Source organism: Nannospalax galili, unplaced genomic scaffold (assembly GCF_000622305.1).
Source record: "Nannospalax galili isolate Female #2095 unplaced genomic scaffold, S.galili_v1.0 scaffold195, whole genome shotgun sequence".
NCBI lineage: Eukaryota > Metazoa > Chordata > Mammalia > Rodentia > Spalacidae > Nannospalax > Nannospalax galili.
In genome coordinates, this window is record NW_008335885.1 from 748,830 (window position 1) to 762,337 (window position 13,508).

The following is a 13,508-nucleotide window of genomic DNA, read 5'->3' on the forward strand; positions in this document are numbered from 1 at the left end:
AAGATAATTTTTTTGTCTTACTGGATCAGCTAGGAAATCCAAAGAAGGAAGGAACACAGAACCAGATAGGATCTCTCTTATAAGTAAGGTCAGGGATCTAGAAAAATAAATAAATGCATATTTAGTGATTTACATTAGTTCCTAATTTTCAAGTGCCTATGAACTAATTAAAGATCTTATTAAAAAGCAATTATGGAGTTGGAAATGTAGTTCAGTGGTAGAGTGCTTGTCTTGAAGGCATGAGGACCTAGTTTTGATCCTCAGCACCTGCCCCCAAAATATCATACTAGGACTCACAGGTCTAGGGTGAGCCACAAGACTGTATTTTTAACAAACTCACTACATAATGTTTACGCTCCAGGTTCACAGGTTTGACTTGTAGTCTTTAGTTGGCTGAAAGAGACTTGCTTTTTCTCTTACAACATAAACTAGGGAGACAGAACACCATTCCTTCTAGAATATTTAATGTTTATAAATTAATTGTTTAAGGGCTGGAGATATTGCTTACAGACTGACTAGCAATCACAGAGCCCTGGGTTTGATCTCCAGCAATATGGAAAAAAAACTGCTTATGACTAGTATGTTCAAAAGCATAAGTCATTTGTACTTAAAAATATTTAAGCCAATAATACAAATTAGACTAAATGTATGTTTATTTGTTTGCTTATTTGTTTGTTTGGACTCAGTATGGTGCCTAGGATGGCTTCCAATTTTCAATCTTTCTCCTTTAGGATCCTAAGTAGCTGGAATTACAGGTATGCTTTACCAGATGCAACTAAACATATCTTCATCAAAATATTACAATATTTCTATAGATACATTATTTGTATATAATTTAATGAATAAATATTTATTTTTTAAAAGGTTTTAGTTTTTTTATTTTATGTGTATTACTGTTTTGTATCCATGCAAATGTACCATGTGCATGCAATGCCCACAGAAACCAGAGAGGGTGTTAGATCCCCTGGAACTGGAGTTACAGATGGTTGTTAGCCACCATGTAGGTTCTGGGAACTAAACCAGGTCCTCTCCAAGAGGAGCCAGTGCTCTTACCCACTGAGCCATCTCTCTAGCCCTGAATAAATACTGACAGTAAGTATATCATTAATCTGGGCATGGTGGCACACACCTATAATCCTATCGCTGTGGAGGCAGGCAAGTGGGGAGCACTACATAGAGAGCATTCCTGTCTCAAGAAATTGGGAAGGAGCAAGCAGAAGAGGTTAGGATCAAAGAGCGTAGGGAAGAATAAACCACAGCTTTTCCTCTAAGGACTATTAAGGTAAAAGCAATGAGGTATCTTATGGAAAACTCGAAGCACCCTTCTGTCAGAAGAAGGGAGAATGAATGAGAGAACCTCTAGTCACTCTTCCCAGCCAGATCGCTAAAACCCAAGCTTATCTGTATAGTCTGCTCAAAGTGTTTCTACCTAAAAGAGTCATAATACACATGTCTTCAAAAAGGAACATCAAGAAAATAAAGTATAAGAATCTCAATAAAATCTATTTTCTTGGGGCTGGAGAGATGGCTCAGTGGTTAAGAGAACTAGCTGCTCTTGCAGAGGACCTGGGTTTGATTCCCAGCACCCACACAGTGGCTAACAACCATCCTAACTCCAGTTCCAGGGAAATTCAACACTGTCTTCTGATCTCCACGGGCACTGCACGACACGGGTGCACCTACCTACATGTAGGCAACACATCTATGCACATAAAATAAAAATAACAAAATATTTTTAAAAATCAGTTTTCTTGTATTTATCTTTGGTTTCCAAAATCGGCTTTTAAGAAAAAGTCCTAAATCACAAAACACACTTCAAACTACTCAGTGTCAAAACTGGTATTTTAAGCCATGTGGTGGCACATGACTTTAATCCCAGCACTCAGGAGACAGATCTCTCAATTGTAGCTTGGTCTACATCTTGAGTAGCAAGCCAGTCACTATGTACCAGGGTTACATAGTGAGACCTTATCTTTAGGCTGGGCATGGTGACACATGCTTTTCATCCCAACACTCGGGAGGCAGAGGCAGGCAGAGCTCTGTGAGATCAAGGCCAGCCTGGTCTACGTAGTGAGTTCCAGGCCAGCTGGGGCTGTAGGGAAACCATGTATCAAAAAGACAAAAACCAAAACCCAAAAACTGGTATCTTAAGACCTGATACATTATTCTCTTCAAATGAAAAACTATTCATATCATAAATTAATATCAAATGTTAATGTCATATTACAATAAAAAATAGAAATATATATTATTATATGCTATATGTATACATCTGTTATATGTATATTGCTATGCACTTACAAAGACTATTATGATATTTTCTAGTGCATTTATACCTGCAATCTGTTGCTTTAGGAGGCAAAATATAAGGAAAAAGTAACTCTGTAAGTTTCCTTAAATACTGTAATTCATCTCTTCGACTTCTCAAAGCCACATGAAGTTCTGGACCATATTCTTCTAAAGCTGCTTGTTGTAAAAACTCTGTGTTTTTTACTGTAAATAATGATAAGAAATAAATATTGAAATGAGTTAAGATATATTAAATAGAATACCCCAGCAGAAAGACAGAGGACATCTGATTTGAAGTATTTAAAGCAGATACAGAACTATTTCCGAAACACAGACATTTAAGAGTGCTGTTGTGGGCAATGGTGCTGTTGGCAAAACATGTCTCCTGATATCCTACACAACAAACAAATTCCCATTTGAGTATGTTCCAACTGTTTTTGCCAACTATGCAGTTACAGTTGTGATTGGTGAAGAACCATATACTCTTGGACTTTTTGATACCGCAGGGCAAGAGGATTATGACCAACTATGACCGCTGAGTTATCCACAAACAGATGTATTTCTAGTGTGTTTTTCAGTGGTCTCTCCATCCTCATTTGAAAATGTGAAAGAAAAGTGAGTGCTTGAGAGAACTCACCACTGTCCAAAGACTCCTTTCTTGCTAATTGGGATCCAAACTGATCTCAGAGATGATCCTTCGACTATTGAGAAACTTGCCAAGAACAAACAAAAGTCTATCACTCCAGAGACTGCTAAAAAACTGGCCCGTGATCTAAAAAGGCTGACAAGTATGTGAAGCGTTCTGCCCTCACACAGAAGGCCTAAAGAATGTGTGTGATAAGGCAATATTGTTTGCCCTGGAGCTCCCAGAACTGTAAAGAGCTGCAGGGTGTGCTGCTGTGATGCCTCTGTAGGGCCTTTTCTGCAAGCTGGTGTTGTCATCACATTAAAAGCAATGTTATATCAAACTAACATTAAAAATTAAAATTTGTTTCTGTAATAACAACAAATGCCCTGCACCTACCCACAAGCTCTCATGTGAGACAAGGCTTGTTGGTATGGCCCCTACCCTCCCATTACTAGTTAATTTTGAATAATTGTGTATTGCCTGAAAAGTGATGAGTACTATAGTTTGTTTTCTTGTTTCCAAAAAAAAGAGAGAAAAGAAGGATGTACTAAATAACTTCAGCCATTTCCATTACCAAATAGAAGAGCATCTAACTTTGTTTTTTCTTTTCCTGGCCGGCACTTACTCTTTAAATAGGTATTTTATAGGGAAATTTTCAGAAACAAGATATAAAAGGAGAAATTCTCCTTTTTTATAAATCTATTTACTTTGCAATAAATTGGTAGCTGAGTCTCCCATACACACATGCTGAGCAGACAAGAATTTAAACTCTATAAATTATATAATAGTAAATTACTTAAATAGAAAAAAAACTATAGAAAATAAATTCTAGTACACATAAGAGTTTGTTATCAAAAGTTACAACTTGTTCATTTTCCATGAAAACAAAAATTACCATTTTCAGAATTCTTTAATTACATCAGTATCATTGAGATAACAACTGAGAGAAAGCATTATAGGCTTCTTTAGATAGGTTTTTCAATTTTAGTCAGAGCTAAAAAAAGTACAATTGAATAAGGAAGAGTCACCACACCAATAAAGAGTCTTAAATGTTTACTCCTATAAAAGAAACTAGCCTGAAACATAGGTATGATCCCTTTTCCTATTTTTCCTCTGACAGTAAAGTATCCTTTTCAGAACTGTTACAACAGAGCTGGAGAGATGGCTCAGTGGCTAAGAGCATTAGCCGCTCTTGCAAAGGACCTGGGTTCAAGTCCCAGCACACACATATGGCTAACAATCTGATGCCCCCTTCTGACCTCAGCAGGCAGTGCATAACATGGGTACAATTGCATACATACAAGCAATACACTCATACACATAAAAATAATACATAAAATATTTTTCAAAAAGTGTTACAACGAAGATACTACTTTTTGTGCATTTTTGCAATCCAAACACATGGGAGGTAGAGGCAAGAAAATTAAGTGCTAAAGACCAGTCTTGTTTACATACAAAGTTCAAAGCCATCTAGACTACAGGAGACCCTACCTCAAATTAAACCAACTAAATAAGTTGATTAAACTTATTTTTTTAATTAATAAGTGATACAGATTCAAATTTTTTCATACCCTATTTTTGGGGGGGGGGTCTTTTTCAAACAGGGTCTCCCTGTAGTCCCAGCAGGCCTGGAACTCACTATAGAGACCAGGTTGGCCTTGAAATCACAGAGATCCACCTGCCTCTGCCTCCCAAGTGCTGGGATTAAAGGCGTGAGCCACCATGCCTGGCTTCATACCCTATTTTTAAAGCTACATTAAAGATAAAATTCTGAGGGCTGGAGAGATGGCTCAGCAGTTATGAGCACTGACTGCTCTTACTTTTAAAGCTACATTAAAGATAAAATTCTGGGGGTTGGAGAGGTGGTTCAGCAGTTAAGAGCACTGACTGCTCTGGCAGAGGACCCGGGTTCAATTCCCAGCACCCAGATGGCGGCTACGAACAGTTCTCAACTCCAGTTCCAGGGGAATCCGAGACCCTCTTCTGACCTCCACGGCATTGCACGACATGGGTGCACTCACATACATGTAGGCAATACACAAATACACATAAAATAAAAATAATAAAATATAAAAAAAAGATAAAATTCTTTAAGATTTGAGACCGCCAAAGAGGGCCGAGTTCTGACCTCCCTCTGGCAGAGGGTCTGAGAACGCAGGGGGCTGCTTAAGAGCCCCCGGATCATGCCTCTGAGTGGTGGTGAGCGTCCCCTAATTGCACCATACCCATCCCACTACCTGGGATTTTCTGAGGCCCCTCGCAAAGCCTAAGGGCAGATCTGGCTTTGGTAGGCTAAGGCTGAGATCCTAGCAGGCAGCCTGAGAGGGTGGGTTCAGATCTCCATCCTAGAGGCTCTGATCTCAGCAGATCACCAGAGAGTGCCAAGTTCAAGTTCTGGCCTCTCTCTGGCATAGGGGCTGAGAACTCAGGGGACTGCCTAAGAGCCCCCATCATGCCTCCACATGGTAAAGGAAGCGTGAGTGTACCTGACTGGAACCTGAATTGGGCTTCTGTGGGTACTTCTGAATAGCTGATCTGAAGCCATCAGTTCCCTCCAAATTAAACCTGAGAGAACCTGAACCCTGTACCAACCACCTTTACATAACCAATAAAGAAAGGACCTAGGCACCCAGATAATACAAATAGAAGCATACTTCAACATAATTTTCATATCAGAATCATAAACAACAAAAGAAATTCACATGCCAAAATCACAACGAAAGAGTAATAAAATGGAAAGCCAAAACACACTATGTCCCACCAAACTCCACTAATCCTGTAAAACATTTCTAAAAGGAGAACCCCCTAGAGATAACCCAGGGTACTGAATTTAAAAGAACAATCATAAACATGATCAAGGAATTCAACAATTTTAAAAAACACATGAACAAACAAATCAAAGAGCTAAAAAAAAAGATAAGGATAAACTTCTGAGTGAATTCACAAAAGAGAATCACTGAAGAAAACTCAGGCAGAAATGAAGAAGGAAGTGAAATACTCAATAAGCCAACTTGAAATGACAGGGGAAAGCCTCACCTCTAAAATGAATGAAATGGAAAACAGAATATCAACACTGGAGGATAAAGTTGAAGAATTGGACCACTCAAGCAAAGAGTATGGAAAATTAAAAAAAACTAAACAAAAAAGAAACACGAATGGAATACGCAAGAGATGTGGGATACCATGAAAAGACCAAATCTACAGATCATAGGAATAGAGGAAGGAGAAGAATTTCAGGTTAATGGTGTTGGCCAGATCTTAAACAGGATTGTAGAAGAGAATTCCCCCAAATTAAGGAAAGACATCCCCATACAAGTACAGGAAGCACACAGAACACCAAATAGACAGGATCAGAAAAGAAACTCCCCACAACATATCATACTAAAAACACTAAATGTACAGAACAAAGAGAAAATACTGAAAACAGCAAAAGAAAACCAACAAGTCACATACAAAAGAAAGCCCATCAGAATTACAGCTGACTTATGAAAGCCAGAAGAGCCTGGACCAAGGTACTTCCAGTTCTATATGACAATAGATGCCAGCCCAGAATACTCTACCCAGCAAAAATGTCTATTATAGTTGAGGGGGAAAGAAAAAATAATCTTCCATGACACGAATAGCCTGAAAGAATACATGTCCACAAAACCAGCCCTTCAAAGAATACTTGAAGCAATGCAGAGAACAGAGAGAGAAACAACTATACCCTAGGGGCAACAAAAGAAAATAAATAAATGAAATAAACAAATAAATCTGGGAAACATAAAATTAGACAGAGAACAAAAACAGCAATCAAAATGATGGCAACCAATACACATCTTTCAATAATAACCTTAACTATCAATAGACTGAACTCCCCAGTTAAAAGACACAGGCTAAGCAAATGGATTAAGAAGCAAAATCCATCTCTTCGCTGTCTGCAAGAAACCCATCTCATCTTCAAGGACAGGCACTACCTTAAGGTAAAAGGATGGAAAAGGATATTCCAAGCAAATGGCACTAAGAAACAAGCAGGGATTGCAATTCTAATATCTGATAGAATAGACTTCAGAGTAAAACTAAACAGAAGAGATAAGGAGGGTCACTTCAATATGATCAAAGGAACAGTTAATCAAGAAGATATTACAATCCTTAACATATATGCACCAAACTCTGGTGCACCCAAATACATAATCTGTGACTTTAAGACACAGATTAACAACAACTCAGTAATAGCAGGGGACTTCAATACCTCACTGTCTCCATTAGACAGGTCAACTGGACAAAGAATAAACAGAGAGACATCTGAATTAAGTGATACCATATATCAAATGGACCTAAAAGACATCTTTCAAATATTCCACCCAAGCACCAAAAAATACACTTTCTACTCAACACCCTACGGAACTTTTTCAAAAACTGACCACATACTGGGCCACAAAACCTCAACAAATACAAAACAACAAAATAATTCCATGCATTCTATCAGACCACAATGCAATAAAGCTCAAAATCAACACTGGACAAAGCCCTAGTCACTACATAAACTTGTGGCAACTGAACAATACACTCCTAAAAAATGAGTGGGTCAAAGGAAAAATTAAGAAATAAAAGAATTCCTAGAATTCAACGAAAAGGACAATACAATACAACACAACCTCTGGGACACATTAAAAGCAGTCCCAAGAGGGAATTTTATAGCTCTAAGTGCCTAAATTAAAAAATTAGAAAGAGGGGCTGGAGAGATGGCTCAGCGGTTAAGAGCACTGAATGCTCTTCCAGAGGACCTGGGTTTGATTCCCAGTACCCCCATGGTGGCTACAAACCATCCTTAACTCCAGTTCCAGGGGAATCTGAAGCCCTATTCTAACCTCTGTGGCACTGCATGACATGGGTGCACTCACATACATGCAGGCAATACACTCACATACATAAAAGTAATAAAATATTTTTTAAAAAAAAAAGAACTTATAAAAAAAAATTAGAAAGAGCCCATATAAATGACCTAACACTGAAACTCAAGACCCTGGAAAGGCAAAAACGAAACCCAAACCTAGCAGAAGAGAAGAATTAACAAAAATCAGGGCAGAAATTAATGAAATAGAAACAAAGAAAACAATACAAAGAATCAATAAATCTAAGAGCTGGTTCTTTGAAAAGCTAAACAAGATAGACAGACCTTTAGCCCAGTTAAGCAAAAGAGCAAATCCAAATGAACAAACTCAGAGATGAAAGGGGAAACATCACAACAGACACCCAAAAATTTCAGACCATTATAAGGGAATACTTTCAAAACCTATACGCTACTAAATCTGAAAGTCTAAAAGAAATGGATGGACATCTGAAATCATAGGAACCTCCAAAGTTAAATCAAGAAGAGATCAACAGTTTAAACAGACCCATAACATATAAGGAAATTGAAACAGTAATACAAAGCCTCCCAACAAAAAAAGCTCAGGACCAGATGGATTTATAGCAGAATTCTATCAGACATTTAAAGAAGATCTACATCCAATACTACTTAATTTATTCAAAATGATAGAAATGGAGGGAGAACTTCCAAATTCCTTCTATAAAGCTAGCATCAGTCTAATACTGAAGCCAGGTAAAGATACAACCAAAAAAGAAAGACCCATATCTTTAATGAACATCAGATGAAAAATTCTCAAAAAAATACTTGCAAACCACATACAGACACACACCACAAAAGATCATTCACCATCATCAAGTAGGCTTTATCCCATAGACGCAGGGATGGTTCGATATATGCAAGTTAATAAATGTCATTAATCGTACAAATGGACTCAAAGACAAAAACCACATTGCCATCTCAATAGATGCAGAAAAGGCTTTTGACAAAATTCAGCATGCATTTATGTTCAAAGTCCTACAGGGAATTAGACTGTAGGGAACATACCTCAACATAATTAAAACTATATACAACAAACCCACAGCCAACATCATTCTAAATGGAGAAAAACTGGAAGCATTCCCATTAAAATCAGGAACCAGACAAGGATGTCCACTATCTCCACTCCTTTTCAACATAGTGCTTGAAACTCTTGCTAGAGCAATAAAACAGGAGAAGGAAATTAAAGAACTACTAATTGGAAAAGAAGAGCTCAAACTATCACTTTTTGCAGATGATATGATACTATACCTAAGAGACCCCAGTTCCACCAGAAAATTCCTAGAATTGATCAACACTTTCAGTATAGTGGCAGGTTATTAAATCAATCTATAAAAATCAGTAGCCTTTCTATATACCATAACAAGCAATTGGAGAAAGAATACAGGGAACTGCTCCTACTCACAATAGCTGCAAAATATATATCTTGGAATAAATCTGACCAAAGAAATCAGAGATCTCTACAATGAAAATTTTAAATCATTAAAGAAAAGAGACTGAGGAAGACACCAGGAGATGGAAGGACTTCCCATGCTCATGGATTAGAAGAATTAATATTGTGAAAACCATTAATACCAAAAGCAATATTCAATGCAATTCCAATCAAAATCCCTATGACATACTTCACAGAATTAGGAAAAAACCATCCTTAAATTCATATGGAAGCACAAAAGACCCCAGATAGCCAAAGCAACCCTGAGCACAAAGAGCAATGCTGGGGCGATTACTATGCCAGATCTCAAAGTATACTATAGAGCTATAGTCTTAAAAACAGCATGGTATTGGCGCAAAAATATACACATAGATTGATGGAACATCATTGAAGATCCAAACCCAAGTACACACAATTTCAACCACCTGATATTTGACAAAGGTGCCAAGAACACACAATGGAGGAAAGACAGCATCTTCAACAAATGGTGCTGGCAAAACTGGATCTTACCTGTAGAAGAATGAAACTAGATCCTTATCTTTCACCTTGCACAACAGTGAACTCCAGGGCTGGAGAAATGGCTCACTGGTTAAGAACACTGATTGTTCTTGCAGAAGACCCGGGTTCGAATCCCAGCACCCACATGGCAGCTAACAAGTGTCCATAACTTCAGTTCTAGGGGATCTGACAGCCTCTTCTGTCCTCATGGGTATTGCACGACACGGGTGCACTTACCTACATGCAGGCAATACACTCAGTAGAAGAATGAAACTGGATCCTTGTCTTTCATCTTGCACAAAACTCCAAATGGATCAAAGACCCCAATGTGAAACTGGAAACCCTGAAACTATTAGAAAAAATATTGGCAGTAACTTACAAGATACAGGTGTAGGAAATTATTTTCTAAGTCAGACAGAAATTGCTCAGGAATTAAGTTCAGCAATCAACAAGCGGGGCCTCATTAAACTCAAAAGCTTCTGTACATCAAAGGAGACAATCAAAAAAGTGAAGAGAAAACCCACAGAGTGGGAAAAAAATCTTCACCAGTGACACATCTGACAGAGTGTTTAACATCCAGAATAACATCCAGAATTCTAGAAGTGAAGCACAATAGCAATACTAAATACTATGACAATGATATCTGTTTCTATAGTCACCTATGCAGAATGGTATTCTGCACAATACATTTCAGAAAGCAAATGACAGAGACTACCAAGAATGTCAAATAAGAAGAGACCTCAGTCTCACACAGAAGCAAGTACAAAGCACAGAAGTAACTGCATTAAAAAGGAATATTTTTAGATTGATTTTAGAGCAAGAAAAGTCCTTACGAGTTCTTTCATTCAATCATAAAATATTTAATAAACACATGCTTGGTGTAAATCACATCAACAAAAGGCCTACAGACAGACGTGAGAGCAGAATCACCATTTTTGCTTGCTGTTGCTTGTTTCATTTTGTTTCTAAGCAGGGAATTAACATGAGAACTGTGATATTCAGAAATGAACATGGTGGCAACATATAGGATGAACCAGAATGGATTAATACTGAACAAATCATAATGAGAAACAGGGAAGAGACACGAGTAATAAAGACGCCAGAGGAACAGATCATTACCCAAGGAAACACTGATGGGGGTGTTTGTAAGGACACTGTTCTAGTTTGTTCTCTATTGCTGTGACAAAACACTCTGACCACTACCAACTTGGGAAGGAAAGGGTTTATTTATCTTACATCTCCCGGGTCACAGTTCATCCGGGAGCCCAAGGTAGGAACTCAGGGCAGGAACCTGGAGGCAGGAGCTGGAGCACAGGCCATGGAGGAACACTGCTTACTGGCTTGCTCCCCTGGCCCCTGCTCAGCCTGCTTTCTTATGCAACACAGGCCCACCTGCCCAGGGGTGGTACCACCCACAGTGGGCTGGGCCCTCCCACATCACTCATCAAGAAGATGCCCCTCAGACATGGCCACAGGTCAGTCCAATAGAGGCAATTCCCCGATTGAGGCTCCCTCAACCCAGGTGCGTCAAGTTGACACAAAAGCTATCCAGCACAGACACTCTCAAACATTTTTTAACATTATTAGCCAATGTGCCAGTACTGTGATACTTTAGATGAAATTGACAAATAAAAATGCAATCACCCAAATGACAGAAGAATTCTGTATTACCTTTCTGTCTGGCTTTAACTATCACCTCTATATGCTTCATTGCCGCTTTTAAAAGTTTCTTGGTTATAATAGATGGAATATCCACCTAGAAAAATTAACAGAAATAGGACTGTTGTAATGGCAAGAATACAATACTGGAACAAAGCTTAAAAATTAGAAGAAATAAGAATAAAGTAGGGGTATTTTTTGGTAAAGTATAATTAATAATAAAGTGTATGTTTCAAAACTGCTATGATTAAGTTTCAAATATTCACACCACAAAAAAATGTGTATTTAAGATCATGAATATGCTAACTAGCTTAATTTACTTATTGCACCCCATATAAATGTTATAAACCCTAACATCATTTTTATCACATAAATATATATAATTATAAATTTACAACTTAAAATAAAAAGTTGAAAACTAGAATGCACAAGACTCGAGTAGAATATTCTCAAAGATAGGCAATTGCCAATAAGCAAATGGAAAAATGTTCAACATCACTAGCATCAGGAAAATGCAAACTAATCACAAAATACCACTCACCACCATACATAGAATCAAAACCACTGATGAAAGGGTGTGGTGACACATGCCAATAAATTCAGAAGTTTAGATGCTAAGAATTTTAAGTCTAAGGCCAATCTGTGCTACTTAAGGGGACCCTACCTCAAAACAGAATAATTAGAAAGAGTGAAGGCAAGGCTGGAGAGATGGCTCAGCGGTTAAGACCAGACTGTACTTGGGTTCGAATCCCAGCACCCACATGGCAGCTAACAACTGTCCGGAACTCCAGTTCCAGGGGATCTGATGGCCTCTTCTGTCCTCCGTGGGCACTGCACAACACGGGTGCACTTACCTACTTGCAGGCAATATACACATACACACAAAACAAAAATAATAAATAAAATATTAAAAAAGAGAGAGAAGGCAGCTAATTTTGACAAGGATATAGAGGAAGAGGAATATTCATACACAGGTGACAGAATCACAAATGTTGCAGCCACTTTGGAGAACATTCTGCCAGCTTCTCCAAGGTTAATTAAACAACCAGCTATCATCTCACCAAGTGATTATGTTCTTAAACACAGAGTCAAAATAAATAAAAACAAATCCACCAAAATATTGTTGTATAGAAATCATCTAAAGAAATAAAAGTTGGAAATAATGCAATGTCCATCAACTGAACAACGAATAAATAGGTACATCCATCAATGGAGTACTGTTCAGCCATCAAAAACTGAAGTGAAGGCCAGGTATGGTGACACATGCCTTTAATTCCAGGACTTGAGAGGCAGAGGCAGCTGGATCTCTGTGAGATGGAGGCCAGCCTGGTCTATATAGCAAGTTCCAGGCCAGCTGGGGCTACAGAGAGACCTGTCTAAAACACAAATTTTGAAAAACCCTGAAGTGCTTAGACTGGAGAAAATGCTCAGTGGTTAAGAACACTGACTACTCTTGCAGAGGACCTGGGTTCATTTCCCAGCAACCACATGGTGACTAAAAATCATCCTATAACTCTTGTTCCAGGGGATCCAATGCCTTTTTCTGGCCTCTGCAGGCACTGTACAACATAAGTGCACTTACATACATATAGACAAACACACATACACATAAAAACTGAAATGCTGATATATGCTACAATATGACAATCAGTGCTGGATAGCTTTAGTGTCAACTTGACACACCTTGGTTGAGGGAGCCTCAATTGGGGACTTGCCTCTATTGGACTGGCCTGTGGCCATGTCTGAGGGGCATCTTCTTGATGAGTGATGTGGGAGGGCCCAGCCCACTGTGGGTGGTGCCACCCCTGGGCAGGTGGGCCTGTGTTGCATAAGAAAGCAGGCTGAGCAGGGGCCAGGGAAGGAAGCCAGTAAGCAATGATCTTCCATGGCCTGTGCTCTAGCTCCTGCCTCCAGGTTCCTGCCCTGAGTTCCTACCTTGGGCTCCCTGATGAACTGTGACCTGGGAGATGTAAGCTGAATAAACCCTTTCCTCCCCAAGTTGGTATTGGTCAGAGTATTTTGCCACAGCAATGAAAAAACAAACTAAGACAGAAATTGGTACCAGGAGTGGGGTATTGCTGTGACAAACCTGACCTTGGTGTTTTGGGGAGGAC

At 38.7% G+C, this 13,508-nt stretch overlaps 1 protein-coding gene and 1 pseudogene across 5 annotated transcripts in view; one reads left to right on the forward strand and one right to left on the reverse strand.

The window, feature by feature from the left end:
* The window catches only part of Snx14 (sorting nexin 14), an 84,142-nt gene that overhangs the window by 37,379 nt on the left and 33,255 nt on the right, over positions 1–13,508 (reverse strand). For all 5 annotated transcript variants that reach the window (XM_017797517.2, XM_029562308.1, XM_029562306.1 and 2 more), the window contains exons 7-9: positions 11,407–11,491; positions 2,337–2,493; positions 22–97 (exon numbers count right to left, since the gene is read on the reverse strand). In XM_017797517.2, the coding sequence (XP_017653006.1) occupies positions 22–97; positions 2,337–2,493; positions 11,407–11,491 (318 nt within the window). The remainder of the gene's footprint in view (positions 1–21; positions 98–2,336; positions 2,494–11,406; positions 11,492–13,508) is intronic.
* LOC103732151 lies at positions 2,597–3,167 on the forward strand (annotated as a pseudogene).